General features: G+C 37.3%; 1 protein-coding gene across 3 annotated transcripts in view; it reads right to left on the reverse strand.

The window, feature by feature from the left end:
• Positions 1-16817, reverse strand: part of FBXO16 (F-box protein 16) — a 56280-nt gene that overhangs the window by 12498 nt on the left and 26965 nt on the right. For all 3 annotated transcript variants that reach the window (XM_030312679.1, XM_030312680.1, XM_030312681.1), the window contains exons 5-7: positions 15894-16058; positions 9974-10203; positions 2704-2806 (exon numbers count right to left, since the gene is read on the reverse strand). In XM_030312679.1, coding sequence (XP_030168539.1) covers positions 2704-2806; positions 9974-10203; positions 15894-16058 — 498 coding nt within the window. The remainder of the gene's footprint in view (positions 1-2703; positions 2807-9973; positions 10204-15893; positions 16059-16817) is intronic.

Below are 16817 nucleotides of genomic sequence, written 5' to 3' on the forward strand. Positions count from 1 at the left end.
AGTTCACAGTAATACATGTGGATTTGAAACTGTTTCCCTAAGCAGGTTTCTCTTTTTGGAGACATTTCTCATATTTGAAAACTATAAATCGTGACAGACAAAAAGTGAAGAAGACGGGTCTCAGTAGCCTCATGGCCACGGTCCTGGAGAGATGACTTAAGGAATATTCTCTGTATTCTCTTACACTCCCGAGCTTTGTTCTGTTTCAACCCTTCCACTCCACAAAGCTCTACCTTTTCCAAGTATCCAAGTATTTTCTGCTTACAGGGGCAAGAAAGACTCAGTGTTCAGGTGTCAGGCACCTGCTGGGCAGAGCTTTGTGGGTCTGTCCTTCTCATCCTCCCCTTAATAATATGTTCTCGAGTTCTGCCTGCTCCCGTTTCTCTAGTTCCTCCTGAAATCTTCCTACATACACCTATCTTAATGATGTGAGACCTTTCTATCAAATGAACACAGGGTTCCCTCTGCTACAATTGCATGGGGCTTTGTCCACCACCCTCTCCATAGTGGCAATTCTCAGAGTTTTCCTTGCTTCTCTCCTTCTGTACCCTAATTTAATTTCTTCAAAACCCATTTCCTCTTCTCTATGGTCCCACATCCAGCATTTCCAAAATTTGCACAATCGCCTTGCATCACTTAGGAGGTTGCTTATTTCCTCTGAGCTGCGTGGCCCACTGAGAGAGCAAACTGCCACTGCCTGCAGAGGGGGAAACCTTAGCCACACGCAGCCTCGTGGCCCAAAAGGCCAGATCAGACTGAGAAAAAGATCCTAGCACACTTTTGGAGGGTTTAATTGTGCTTTCTGCTCCTTATCAAAAGTACGAAGCATAAATAGTGATTATAATTAGTACATTTACATAAACAACATAAGTAGATCACTACCATTGCACACTTCATTTTATTAATAGCTCGTTGTTCTCCATCATTGTTTAATTTGCCCTGGTTTCCCTTCCAGCTTTAATTAGCACAACTTTTAAAGTTTATAAATATAATGAATTTTTTAACTTAAGCAAGCCCCTCTAGTGTGTGACAGATGGTTAAAGTCAAAAGCCCATGGGGAAGGCTTCTGTTTAGCCTTTGATTTTGTTTTGTTTTTTAGGCCAGAGAAATGTTTGACTGTGCTGATAATTTGTAAGCATACATCAACCATCAACTTTTATGTGCTTTAAATTCCTGGCTCTCCCCTGGATTTCTCTTCTACTCCTGGCCCAGAAGGGGCCGGGAAACCAGGCAGAAGCATGCCTAAATGGCCTATGTGATAAGCCTCATAAAGTTATTTTTCTCAATTAATGGTTTTCACTGACAATTTTACTGCTCTGCTTTCAGCTTCCTCATTCCCTTGGGCATCTGTACATATGTCTGTGATAAGCCTCATCCAGTCCAACAAAATTGGCCCCTCAGAATACAGACTGCCCTATTTTTAAAAAAGCTCATTTTATAAAAGCTCTCTCTTTTTTTTTTGAAACATAACACTTGAAAATACATTTAAACAGAAAGTAATAGAGTTTTAAAAGAGAGCTATAAAAGTGATTTATTCACGAGTACATACTTATTCCTCTCCCAATTGACATCCACTTTACATTAATTTTCCTTGCGTGTGTATCCTCAGCTTTTTTTCCCTAAATCTTTACTGCTAAAATGAACTTTTTATTCCATCCTTATTCTCTTCTACTTTGCTCCAAAGACTCATACGGGCTGAGAGAGATCCACTGGGGGTACAGAACCACAATTTGGGAAATTCTGCTCTGAAATAATAATGTTCCCTAATCACAATCACTGACTTTATTAGGTAGTCAATTAGCTATTTTTTAACTGGGGAAAGAAAAATTCCTAATTCATTTTTTCTGAAGTTACTTCAAATGAACTTTTATAATCATGCCCCACTGGGAGCAGGAAAGCATACCTTTTTCTTAGGTCAGTGGAACCTTCACTCTATAAGGAAATTATCTATAGAGACCCCCCACCCCCAACAGACTCACAGCAGAAGAAAGAACCAATGATAATTGTGCTCCCTTTATATTGTATACTTTCAAAGCAGATTCATCCATTTCACTTCATCCAGTCTGTTTTTTATTTTTTATTTTTTTTAGCAGATAAGAAAATAGAGGTGTAGAGTCTCATGGTAATAAAAGCTACAGGGGTGCCTGGGTGGCTCAGTTGGTTAAGCGTCCAACTTTGGCTCAGGTCATGATTGTGGGTTCAAGCCCTGTGTTGGGCTGGTGCTGACAGCTCAGAACCTGGAGCCTGCTCTTGATTCTATGTCTCTCTGTTTCTTTCCCTCTCTCTCTCTCTCTCTCAAAAATAAACACTTAAAAAATTAAAAATAAATAAATAAATAAAAGGTACAGCACAGGGATTATAGGCACTGATATTATGATAGCGTTGTGTGGTGTCATCAGATGGTAGCTACAACTTGTGGTGAGCAAAGCTTAACATATAGAGATGTTAAATCACTCCTTTATACACCTGAAATTAATGCAGCATTGTATGTCAACTATACTCAAAAATTTTTTTTTAAATAGAACCTAAGAGAAATTAAATAAAAGATGTCTTTAAGGTCACACAGCTTGTCAGAGACCAGAATTTAAACCACCACTTGATGATTCTGATTAAAAAAAACAAATTCAGTTTCACAAATAGGATTCAAGATCCAGCAATCTTCACAAATGTTATGGTGGGGAAGCTTTTGTAAGCAATACTTACCAGTGACTGTGCTTTCCTTAGTTTAGATCTATCCTGCAATTTATTTTTCTTATCATGTGACTGTTGGCTGAAATCTGGGTTCATTTCATGTCTTTTCCTCCTTCTGTAAATTAGAAATCATTGGAAAATTACAAACAATCATTTTAAATTTGCATGGCTATTTGTCTGTTTGATTTTGTTGTTCCTATGATTTAAATGATTGTTTTCACTCAAGTGGAAATGGGCCAAATGTAGATCATAAGAGAACTGGTTGAATAAACTCTGATGCATCCACACAATGGAGTACCATGAGCTATAAAAAGTAAGGCAGGGTAATTCTACATACAACTGTGGAGTGATCACCAGGATATATTGTTACATGAAAAAAGAAAGGTGGGGGTGCATGGGTGGATCAGTTGGTTAAGCTTCTGACTTAGGTCAGGTCATGATCTTGTAGTTCATGGGTTTGAGCCCTATGTCAGGCTCTGTGCTGACAGCTCAGTGCCTGGAGTCTGCTTTGGATTCTGTGTGTGTCTCTCTCTGCCCCTCCCCTGCTCACACTCTGTCTCTCTCTCTCTCAAAAATAAATAAACATTAAAAATGTTAAAAAAAAAAAAGAAAGGTGAATAAAGTGGTATGTTTATTTCAAAAATGCCTGTGTGTATTTGCTTAAATTTTTTTAAATGGAAGGACGACACCATAACATCTTGAAAAATGGTTACCTATAAGTAGGATCCCTATGTGATCCAATCAAGAACAAAGAACAGTATGGAGGGGTAGGAACAGAAGCTAGACTTCTCCAAATATACTTTGTTTTATATATTTGACTTTGGAACCATCTCAATTTTTCTCAAAATTATAAAATAAAACAAAGGAAGAAAATCCCTAAAATCTAAGAACAAATAAAAGAAACAACCTTGTCTATGGAGTTAGTGGCATTATTACACATGGAGGAATTAGTTAGTTCATGGGACTTTAACACAGTAATTTGTCCACATATTCTTTGTAGTATTCTACTAAGAACTAAGGACAAAAATACAGGCAAAGAAATCTTAAACTGTTTTTTAGTAATCCTATTGTTTGTATTAATATTAGTATTGGTTTTCTAAAACTATCATATATATTAGGATAAAGTAGGGATCAGCAAACTGCAGCCCAGAGGTGAACTCTGGCCCAATGCCTATTTTTGTAAATAAAGTTATATGGGGACATAGTCATGCTTATATTTTTTTGCATCTTGTCTTTGACTGTTTTCAGACTACAATGGCAAAGTCGAACAGTTGTGACAGAGATATATCCTGTAAAGCGTTTATTCTCTGGCACTTTCCAAAAAAGTCTGCCTGAAGTAATGGATCTAAGCAATGATCCTCAATAGCCACTAACATCACAAAAAAAGAGACAACTGGAGATTTGCACCTCATGATGGAAGTACATGATCCTATCTCCTCAAGCCTCTAGCTCTGACCACCAGTATGGCCAAGTACAGGAGACAGAGGGACATGCCAAGCTGCACGTTGGGAGTACAATCAGCAAAATCAGAATGTGAGAAGCTCTATAGAATAAATAGCCTGATTTCTATAACAAACAAATTGCAAGGGGAGAAAAAAAGGACAGAGGATAAGCCTATAGATCCAAAAAAAGAAAAAAGAAAAAAAAAGATTTAAGTGACACATGGACTAAATACAATATGCAAACCTTATATGGAAGCTGATTAAACAAACCAACTGTTTAAAAATACCTTTTATGAGACAAAGATACCTCAAAACTGGTTTGATATTTGATTTATTATGAAATCATCCATGGATTTAGAGGTGATATGAAATACCACAATTTCAATATATATTGACATATATATGAATGAAATAATACAACCTTTAGATTTGTCTTCAAAGTAACCTGGGGAAAGGGAAGAAGGGTTGAGGGATAAAGGAAACCAGATTGGTCATGAGTTCAAAACTGTTAATGCTAGCTGATGGTTACAAGTGGTTGTATTTTGATATTTGAATATCCACTATAAAAATTTTTATTTAAAAAGTCCAGCTTTGCTCAAATATCTCTTGTTGCTTAGTTTTCAAAAATGTCCCCCAACTTTTAATTAAGAACTTTTGAATATAAAGAACATTTGAAAGAATAGCACACTGATTACCCATATACTCTCCAACTAGATTCAACAATTTTGATATTTTTGCTTTATCCCTCTCTCTATATAGATACATATATATAGATACACACATCATGTATATATGTATGTGTGTATATATATGTATGTATGCATTTTTCCCATACTGTAAGAAAATAAATTACAGACACTTCACCCCTAAATACTTCAATACTCATCTCCTCAGAGAGTATTTGCCTACCTAACCACATTAGTGTCATCATACTTTGAAAAATGAATGGTAATTCTTTAATATCATTTAATATTCAATTCATATTCAAATTTCTGCAATTGTTCCAAGAATGTCTTCTATAATCTTTTTTTTTTTAATGTTTATTTATTTTTGAGAGAGAGAGACACAGAGTGAGCAGGGGAGGGGGAGAGAGAGGGAGACCCAGAATCTGAAGCAGGTTCCAGGCTCTGAGCTGTCAGCACAGAGCCTGATGCGGGGCTTGAACTCACAAACTGTGAGATCATGACCTGAACTGAAGTCGGATGCTTAACCGACTGAGCCACCCAGGCACCCCAGTCTTTTTTTTTTTTTTTTTAATCAGAATCCTATATAGATTCAAACTGCATTTGGTTGTTATGTTTCTTATGTCTAGAACATTTTTCCCACTTCTTTTTTTTCCTCATGGCACTGACTTTTTGAAGAGTCCAAGCATCGTGTCTGTCTTGGTGAATGTAGCACATGCACTTAAAAAAGGGTGTTCGTGGAATTGTCTATCTCTTTAGATCCATCAATTTTTCTCTTAAGTACTTTGAGCCTTGTAATTAAGTAGATATGCATTTGTAACAGTTATATCTTCCTCTTTAGTTAACCCCTGTATCATTATGAAATGTCCCTCTTTATCTTTGGTAATACTCTTTGTCCTGATGGCTCTTTTATTTGATATTAGTGGTCATCCTACCCTTCTTATGCTTACTCTTTGCATGGTACATCTCTTTCCATCACTTCACTTTTAAACCTATCTGTGTCTTTGTATTTAAGGTGTGTCTCTTGTAAAAAGTATATGGTCAGTTCTTGCCTTTTTACCCATTCTATAATCTCTGCCTTTTAATTGGGTGTTCAGTACATTAACACTTAATGTGATTATTGCCTTTCATAAATGGTATCTGAGTTTCACAGAAAACTCAGGACATTATCAGTTTATCTCATGTTAATGTACCATTCATATGACTGGGTATCTAAGTTTGTCTCTCTCCTATTTACCACCATAGTCCAGTATAAGGGCCACACACAAACTCTTAAATACTATATTCAGGAATACATTGATCAATACATAGTCAATACATTCACAATGATTCAAAATTCAAGAGTTCAAAAGGATGTACAGTGAAATTTTTTCCATCTATTCTTGTCTCCAACTTACAGTTCTCCTTGAAGGCAAACAATATAGTATCAGTTTCTTGTGTATATTCCAAAGATACTTTATGTATAGATATTTTATGGATATATGTGTGTGTGTGTGTGTGTGTGTGTGTGTGTGTATATATTCTTTCTCCTCCACCTTTTTTTTTTTTTTTTTGAGAGAATCCCATGAGGGGCAGAGGAAGAGGGAGAGACAGAGAGAGAAGCAGGGCTCAAGCTCACCTGATGTGGGACTCAAACTCATGAACTGTGAGATCATGACCTGAGCCAAAGTCAGAGGCTTAACAAATGAGCCACCCCAGGCACCCTCCCACCCATTTTAATATAAATGGTAGTATTTCTTTTAAACTCTGCTTTTTTTTTTTTAAGTTTTATTTATTTAGTTTTGAGTGAGAAAGAGAGCACATGCAGGAGGGGTAGAGAGAGAGAGGGAGACAGAGAATCCCAAGCAGGCTCCATACTGTCAGCACAGCAAACCCATGAACACCGTGAGACCATGACCTGAGCTGAAACCAAGAGTTGGACGCTTAACCACCTGAGCCACCCAGGTGCCCCCAAAATTTGTTTTATTTTATTTTTTTGAGGGAGAGAGTGTGCGTGCATGCAAGTGGGGGAGGGGGAGTGGGAGAGGGAGGGAGACAACCTCAAGCAGGCTCCATGCCCAGTGTGGAGCCCAAAATGGGACTCAATCTTGATCTTGCCACCGTGAGATCATGACCTGAGCTGAAATTATGAGTTGGATGCTCAACCAACTGAGCCACCTAGGCACTCCTTAAACTCTGTTTTGTACCTTGATTTTTTTTTTTTTTTTTTGCCCAGTACTTTCTAAGTTATTAGCAACTCAATTGGATTTTTTTCTGATGCAACTAAAATTTAAAGTTTATGAACAGAAAGGCTACACTTCTTGCAAAATCAGTTAATGAGTATTGCAAAGCTAGTCAGTGATGATATAAAAATGAGTAAGGCACATGGTCTGCACCCTCAAAGAGCTTGATTCTTGCCTAATTTGGGATACCACTCTCATCTCACCTCCAAAGGGACTCGAGTAGTCCTGAAAATACAAAATACACAAGTAATCTGAATGTCCCCAACTCAGCAGACTTTGTGGGATTACCCTTTCTTTTACTATAGCCACATAGTATAATTTGAGTAAACCATCCTACAAAAGAAGTGCTTACTTACTACGTGTTAGGCGCTTTCATAAGCATGTTGCATATATGAGGATTACCTCACAGGGACCCTGTGAGCTAGGTATTACTATTATTGCCAGTTTACAGGTGTGGAAACTAAGGCACAGAGAAGTTACGGAACTCCCCAGGATCACAAAGCTAGAAATGTGGGAGTCTGGATTTGAACCCAAGCAGTATGGCTCCAGAGCCTGTACACTTTTACTGTCTTATGCTGCCTTGATGTTAATCTGTTTAAATATATTCTGAAAACATAGCAGACATATTAAAACATTACAAAACATTCCAAAATTTATTTCCTTTCTTATTTATCCTGTAAACATGTATGTATGTGTATATTAACAAACAGATACATGTGTATATACAGACACAGATGTATATTTTCTTACTTTCTCTTCTTTCTGTACTATGGGTGGCATACTACAGATACTCTCTTGAAATGTGCCTCTCTCCCTTAACAACGTACCTTCTTACTGCCAATCAGTTCAGAGAGCTCTTCCTCATTTTCATATGTGCCTAGTACTCCATTGTGTGAATGGACCATACCCAGTTTATTCAACAGACATTCTCCATGTATGAAAATTTAAGTTATTCCCAATACTTTAAAATAGGAAACACCCCTGCAATAAATATCCTTATACAGATATACTTCTCATATTTTCTTTTTTTAAAGTTTATTTATTTTCAGAGAAAGAGAGAAAGTGTGAGCAGGGGAGGGGCAGAGAGAGAAAGGGAGAGAGAGAATCCCAAGGAGGCTCCACGCTGCAGAGCCCGATACAGGGCTCAAACTCACTAACCATGAGATCACGACCTGAGCCAAAATCAAGAGTCAGACACTTAACTGACTGAACCACCCAGGTGCCCCTACTTTTCTTATTTTCAAGGTTGATTCCTAGAAGTGGGATTTTGGGGTCAAAATGTAAAGACATATGTATTTTTGCTGGGTAATTGCCAAATATCCCTCTATAAGGTTTGTGCCAATTTACATTCCTACTAGCAATGTATGAGGTACCTGTTTGCCCACAGCCTCACCAACAGAATGTATTGTCAACCTTTAAACTGTTTGCCAATCAGTTGAAAAATGGTAAAATAATTAGGTTTGTTAGTGGGAATGGGGTGGAAAAGATGGCAGGGTGGGAGAGGAATGGAAGAGATGGGGGTGTGGCACTTCTCTGAGTATACCTTTTGTGCACTTTCCGTATACATTTTAAAAAGAGTTTTTATTTATTTATTGGGGGGAGAAGGCAGAGAGAGAGGGAGAGAGGGAGAGAGGGAGAGAGAGGGAGAGAGAGAGAGAGAGAGAGAGAGAGAGAAAGAGAGAATCCCAAGCAGGCTCCATGCTGTCAGCACAGAGCCCGATTTAGGGTTTGATCTCACTAACTCTGGGATCATGACATGAACCAAAATTAAGAGCCAGAGGCTTAACCTATTGAGCCACCCAGGCGCCCCACTTCTGGTTTGCTTTTATGTAGTTTGAACTTTAGAACTATGTAACAAACCACAGTGAAGGGAGATATTTAAAAAAAGAACCCACATAACTTTTGAACACAGTGTTATGAATATATGCCCTCAGACTAAAGTCAAAAAGCACCATAAACAGGGTTGCCTGGCTCAGTTGGTTAAGCGTCCAACTTCAGCTCAGGTCATGATCTCATGGTTTGTGGGTTTGAGTCCCATGTTGGGCTCTGTGCTGACAGGTTGGAGCCTAGAGCCTAGGGCCTGCCTTGTATTCTGTGTCTCCTTTTCTCTCTGCCCTTCCCTCGCTTGCACTCTCTCTTGCTCAAAAATAAACATTAAAAAAAAAAGAACCATAAGCAAATACTGTCTAGTTAGCAGATTTGTTTTAATAATGAAATAGGTTAGCAATTTTAAAATTACTTTCAGTATTTGTAAGTAAATACATACTGTTCATGTATATGTGTGTGTGTGTATATAGTATGCAATTTTTATATAAATTATATATATAGTATATAATCAAAATTATATATGTACATATATAACTTGCATAAATAAATATGAGAGCCTGGTTTCTCACTGTCAGAGAAGGGAGGTGTAAATATGGAAAAGGAAAAGACCAGAATGAACTCTATGGTGCTAGACTGAAATCTGAAGTATTAAAATATCAAAAGAAGGGGCGCCTCGGTGGTTCAGTCGGTTAAGTGTCCAGCTTTGGCTCAGGTCATGATCTCATGGTTCGTGAGTTTGAGCCCCGTGTTGGGCTCTGTGCTGACAGCTCGGAGCCTGGAGCCTGCTTCAAATTCTGTGTCTCTCAATCTCTCTGTCCTTCCTCTGCTTATGCTCTGTGTCTCTCTCTCTCTTTCAAAAATAAACATTAAAAAAATATATATCAAAAGAAGCTGTAATGTGAAATTATAAGAGCTACAAAATGCAAACAAAACCTAATGAACAAGGCAAATTTACCAATAATGGTTTACTTCTCAATTACTTTTTGCTTCTATTCATTGAAAAGCATTTTTTTTCACAGTAAATTCTATTTTCATCCTTTCCTATACTGAAGTGCCAGCAAATTGTGTCTAATGGCAAATAAGTAGAAAAGAGCACGGAGCTTCTCACCCTTGCCAGATTTGCACAATGGGATCACAGTTGTCCAGGTAATTGAAGCGAATGATATCAGTTGGATGTTTGTCAGAGGATCGCCAGGGTGGGAGTTCTTTCTCCCCCTGAGTCTTCTTTCTCAAAGAGGAAGAGGACCGGAAAGCAGATGCTGGAAACTGCTTTTCCTCTGGAGAACTGCTTGTAACTGGTTGAATGTCAGCAACCGCAAACCTGTCTTTTGGAGGTGTCTAGAAGAAGAAAATTATTTCTGTTCTTAAAACATCATAATAATTACAACAAAAAACAAAACACCACCACCACCACCATCATCATCATCGTCATCATCATCATCACCATCATCATCGCCCCAACTGCAATGATAATGGTGACAGTAATTATAGCAGCCACCAATCCAGGAGTACTTGTATGTGTCAGGTACTTTCTCAGGAAGTTTTCATGCATTATTTTATTTAACCTTCATAATAACTCTAAAAGGTAATAGTTACTACTCTCATTTACAGAAGCGGAAACTGAAGATAGGATAAACCAATGAGCTTGCCCACTATTACATAAGTAGTAAGACAGAGGGTCAGAATTTTTTTTCTTTAATGTTTATTCATTTTTGAGAGAGAGAGAAAGAAAGAGAGAGAGAGAGAGAGAGAGAGAGAGAGAGAGAAAGATCAAGCAGGGGAAGGAGAGATCAGAGGGAGAGGGGGATAGAGGGTCAAAAGCAGACTCTATGCTGATGGCAGAGAGCCCTATGTGAGGCCCAAACTCATGAACTGTGAGATCGTGACTTGAACTGAAGTCAGATGCGTAATGGACTGAGCCACCCAGGGACCCCAAAGGGTCAGAATTTGAATCTAGGACTGTCTTGCTTTCAAGTCCTTGCTCTAAACCTCTCTATCCTGTACTGCCACCTCTTCTACCACATCATTGTATAATTTTTCCACAATTGCAGTGAACTTATTCCTAAAAATGTACACATTCCAAAAAAGGTACTCCAGGCTTAATTATCTATAACACACAGGGACAACTTCGAGTTATATGGGGGGTAAACTATAGATTTTATCGGTTTTCAAAACCTTAACTGCTCCCAAAGAATACTTTTGCTTTAATTTCCCAAATTGAAAGTCTATTTTTGTGTGTGAAATTTGTAAGGTTTTTTATGTGGTTGTAACCTAAGGGAAGTGGTAATGGTATGTTGAGAAGCCATTAAAGGCTTAATTTTTGTTCTTTAAGAGATTAGGGAAGCTTTGCGTGGTAAATTGGTTTGCTTGAATTGTTGGTGAAAATTAAGAAATTCCCCAATCTCTTCAAGCAGAATCAGTTAGTTTCTTATCCTTGTGTTAACTGTTCATTGTATACATTTCTATTACAGAATAGCATGTATTACTCCGTGTTGTAATTATGTATTTGTTTATGTCCTAGGCCACTAGACGAGGCTCCTTGAAAGCAGGGTTAGGACCCTTATACTCAGCACCCAGCATGTAACAGTACTTAATAAATATTTACTAATTTAATGAATGATTGTTAAGAAGACCTTTCATATTTATATAATTGATAGCTCATTATTGGTTTAGTATTCAATATTTTCTTCAGGTCTCATTTAGAATGGTCATTCATTTCATTTCTCTGAGCTTATATCAAACAGAATCTGTCTGTTTTTGCTGAAGAAGACCTTATTTAATACTACTGGGAATAAATAATACACAACAATAAACAATTTCAGGCAGAAAATTAGTGTGTTAGTAATTTTATACAAACATTATGTATATGAACTTTATGTTCATATAGTAACAAAATGTTTGACTCTTTAACAAAACAATAGAAACTGTGATACTTTTCTGTATTAAGTAAACAAAATGTTGTTCACCTAAAGCCTTTTTGAGAATTTTTAAAATCATGAGTGGATGTTGAACTTCTGTTAAATGCTTTTGTTGCATATACTGAAATGATCATACATCTTTTTTCTTTTATTCCGTGAATTACATTGGTTAATCTTTTAATATTATGCCAACCTTACTCTCCATGGATACATCCCACTTGGTCATCATGTATTATTCTTTCTTTATAAATAACTTGATTTAATTTGCTAATATTTTTAAAGGATTTTTATGTTTGTTTTCATGAGGGACATTAGTCTGGGGTTTTGTTTTGTTTTCTTATAAAGGTTCTATCTGGTTTTGGTATAAAGGTAATGAGTTGGGAAGTGTTCCTGTCTTCCATTTTATAAAAGAATTTATGTAGAATTAATATTTGGGTGGCTCAGTTGGCTGAGGGTCCAACTCTTTTTTTTTTTTTAAAGATCTAATTTTTGTTTTTTTTTTAATGTTTATTTTTAAGAGAGAGAGAGACAGAGTGCAAGCAGGGGAGAAGTAGATAGATGGAGACACAGAATCAGAAGCAGGCTCCAGGCTCCAAGCTGTCAGCACAGAGCCTGACACGGGGCTCAAACCCCTGGACTGTGAGATCATGACCTGAGCTGAAGTTGGAGGCTCAACCGACTGAGCCACCCAGCTGCCCCTGAGCATCCAACTCTTAAAAATGTTTTTTTTAATGTTTGTATTTATTTTTGAGACACAGAGAGACAGAGCATGAGCAGGGGAGGGGCAGAGAGAGAGACAGACAGACAGACAGACAGACAGACAGAATCCGAAGCAGGTTCCAGGCTCTGAGCTGTCAGCACAGAGCCCGACACGGCTCAAAACCACAAACTGCGAGATCATGACCTGAGCCAAAGTCGGCTGCTCAACCAACTGAGCCACCTAGGTGCCCCAAGTGTCTGACTCTTGATTTAAGTTCAGGGCATGATCCTAGGGTCATGGGATCAAGCTCCGCATCAGGCTCCATGCTGAGTGTGGTGCCTGCTTGAGATTCTCTCTCTATCCCTCTGCCCCTCCCCTCCACTTGCTCATGCTCTCTCTCTCAAATTAAAAAAAAAAAAAAAAGAATTAGATTCCTTCCTTAAATCTGTGATAAAATTCACCAATGAAGCTATCTGGGTCTAGAGTTTTATGGAAAATTATGAATTCAATTTCATAAATGATAAACATTTATTCATGCTTTCTATTTCCTATTGAGACTTTTTGTAATTTGTATTTTCAAGAATTGTGTTTCATCTAAGTGGTCAAATTTAGTGATGTGGACTAATTCATAGTATTCTCTCATTATTCTTCTCATGTTTACAGGATCTGTACTGATGCCCCCTCTTTCATTTCTGTTATGAGTAATGAATGTTTTCTCTCTTTTTTTCCTTGATCAGCCTAGCTAGAAACTTATGAAATTTATTTATGTTTTCAAAGAAGCAGCTTTGGTTTTACTGATTTTTCTCTATTGTTTACTCTGATTTCATTGATCTTAGCTCTTTATTATTTCTTCCTTCTATCTACTTTGGGTTCAGCTTACTCTTCCTTGTCTAGATTGAGTCTTTTTGAAATTATATTGTGTGGGGTGGATAGCAGAGCCTTGCAGATAGTTACAAAGATCATTCTAGTCCAGTCTTCATGTTAAGCTTGAGGAAACTAATATTAACCACAACCATTTGCTCATAAAATGCTTTCAAAAGCTCTGCTGAAGCACATGCCAGGTACAAGGTACTGGGGGTGGGGGGGAGGTGGAAGGGGGAGGTGCTTGAGTGAAGGTAAACTCCAGTGGCTGCCTACGTTTACCATCACTGAAGTAACCTCACAGGAAACTACACAAATTACTCAAGCATGTATGGTGCTGACAGTTGACTTTTTAACCTTAGTCACATGACTTTATTAACCTTAATCACATGACTCTTCAGTGTTTCTGACTTAGGTCTATTTCTTTTTTTTTTTTAATTTTTTTTTTTTTAATTTTTTTTTTCAACGTTTATTTATTTTTGGGACAGAGAGAGACAGAGCATGAGCAGGGGAGGGGAAGAGAGAGAGGGAGGCACAGAATCTGAAGCAGGCTCCAGGCTCTGAGCTGTCAGCACAGAGCCCGACGCGGGGTCGAACTCACAGACTGTGAGATCATGACCTGAGCTGAAGTCGAACACTCAACCGACTGAGCCACCCAGGTGCCCCAAGGTCTATTTCTTTAATCAATAAGTTTATTAGATTTTATTAACCTTTGTCGTTCTGATTTAGGTCTATTTATCAAGCAGAAAAATTAAAGTTTAATATAACAAAGTGTTTGCTAAAGAAATGTAATACTAAGCAAAGAGGTGGCAATTTTCTCGCATCAGAACTATTCATTATTTTTAAATACAGTTATACATATTTTATAGAAAAGAATTATTGCTAAAGACAAAGCTGTAAAGTCAGTTTTATAAGTACTACTCAAAACCTCTTTTCTTCTACAAACTGGTTAATCACTTTTCTCTTCTCTGCCCCAGAACTGCCCAAGCTTCAAGCTATTGAATGACATTCCCTGCCCCCAACTGAAAATGAGAGTCAAGAAAAAGCCTTATCAGATCTGAAAGGAAGTCACTGCCATGGTAATTTTGAAAATAACTTCTTCCATCACTGCAACTTAAATTTTTCTTTTTTAAAAGAAATCCTCATGGAGCACACCCATTACTGAAATCTGAAAGACTAGTTTTATCGTTGCAATTGTAACAATATTAATTATGCATAGTTTATTACTATATTAAATGTAGATGGATTCTACTTTAAAACAATAAAACTAAACCTAAATGAACAAGTTAGGAGCTGACTATTCATCTTTCAAAAGGATTCTTCAATTTTAAAAGGATTCACTGCAATTTTTTCACAGGATATGATACCCCTGTGGTTTTAAAAATCATTTAAAAAATTTAATTTACACATAATTTTCAGGAACTCATCTATTGTACAAAACGATGCACAACTCTGCGTGTGTATAGATCACACCATAAAGAAAAGGCTCATAAAATTTTCCCATGAGTTATCTAATTAACTGTGACTATAAGAATGAACATAAACATTGGTTATAATGCAGAAAAAACAACTAGAAAAATTATTCCTGCATTATTTACTTTTTATGATCATATGTAAATGCTTTACATTGCTTAGTTTCTAGATTAAAAAGAACTTTAGTATACTCATTACTCATTTCCATAATTACAGATTTATTGGAAAACTTTTCTTTGTAAATGATACACAAATAAACTTTAGCTCACCTGATAGAATCAGAAAATTTGAATTAATAAAGTAAAATTTGATGACTCTTTGATAGCAAATATTGCACATTCTCCACAGAGTCTCAGTGTCAGAATTGCTTGGTGTGTGAGTCAGAGACACAGAAATCCAGGAATCTGAACAGAATGAGGAGTTCCGAAGTCCTAGCCTCCTGGGTGGAACTGTGGTTTTGGGAGTGTACCATGAGGACTCTCAACTAGCATGGATGTCTTGAACAAGGCTATCAAGTTCTCAGAAAAGGAAAATTTTGACCTAATAGTGTACTTCCTTTCAACCAAGTCCCCTCCCCAACTTCAAGTTTGATCATTTAGTCTTAGTTCTGGAATTCCCTTTTTTTTTGTTTTAATTTATTAAAAAAAGTTTTTTTAATGTTTATTTATTTTTGAAAGAGAGAGAGAGAGTGAGTGAGAACAGGGGAGGACAGACTCAGAATTCAAAGCAGGCTCCAGGCTCTGAGCTGTCAGCACAGAGCCAGACTGTGCTCAAACTCACAGACCATGAGATCGTGACCTGAGCCGAAGTCAGGCGCTCAACCGACTGAGCCACCCAGGTGCCCCTAAGTTTTAATTTAAATTCCACTTAGTTAACATGCAGTGTAATATTCATTTCAGGTGTACAATATAGTGATTCAACACTTACATACAACACCAGGTGCTCATTACAAGTGCCCTCCTTAATCCTCATCACCTGTTTAACCCATTCCCCACCCCCCCTCCCCATCCATCTCCCCTCTGGTATTCCTAAATAGCTGATATTTGTATATTTGTTGCTTTTCATCCCAAATGTACCTTAGGCTTGGTAACATGAAGTTCTTTTACCATTTGAATGTAGTGCTTCTTCCATATACCCTGCTCAAAGGGAGTTGGAGAGAAATTGATGTACCAGTTAAATCGTAAACATTTGAGCATCCAGAGCTGATCCAGCTCAGTTAAGTTCTTCCAGTGCCAGCTCACCTGAAAAAAAGTAATTGGAAAGAAAAAAAAACTTAACTCAGTTTACATGCCCATTTTTTCTAGGTCTTGAGCTGTCACCCTGGACCTGAGATAACTCTATTGTTCTTTTCCTCCAAATCACAACTTAAATAATTATCTACCTGAAATGCTCTCTACCTAGGCAGGAGGATTTTCTGTAAATGTTAAATCACACTTAGATTCAGAGTCAACTAATATTTATTGAGTACCTATTAACCATCCCCACAGCAACCTAAAGAGGTAGGTGTTATTACTACTCTCATGTTGCAAACAAGGCAACCGTGGCTCAAATAAACTTTGGAACTTCCTAGAAGTTCATATGAAAGTTATAGGAGGGTTAAAGAAACTCAGGTCTGCATATTATTTACTCATTTTTGGTATGCTTCCATTTTCCCTCCATTCTTATGATTTAACTAAATAGAAATTTTATAAACAGAACGCAATTACTGATATCTTATGGTGTGCCCTATGTAGCCTTTAAGATTCCATAGAGCATACACTGTTTATTCTCTACATTCCATTCCCATGGCATTCTGGTCATTCTCACACATCCAGCAAATGTTGGAGATGACCCTACTATGGTGCAGCAGTATTTATAGTAACTTACTTCAGATTTTGAACAAGTCTTGCTGAAAGCTAGTTCATATATAAAGTTCAGCCCAGGGGTTCTGTGTCGTGTTGTAAAAGTTGCAAAGACAACATCTAACCTTCAAATCTAAATTTCAACCTTGGGAAATTAGT

This window comes from Lynx canadensis, chromosome B1 (assembly GCF_007474595.2).
Source record: "Lynx canadensis isolate LIC74 chromosome B1, mLynCan4.pri.v2, whole genome shotgun sequence".
Lineage (NCBI taxonomy): Eukaryota > Metazoa > Chordata > Mammalia > Carnivora > Felidae > Lynx > Lynx canadensis.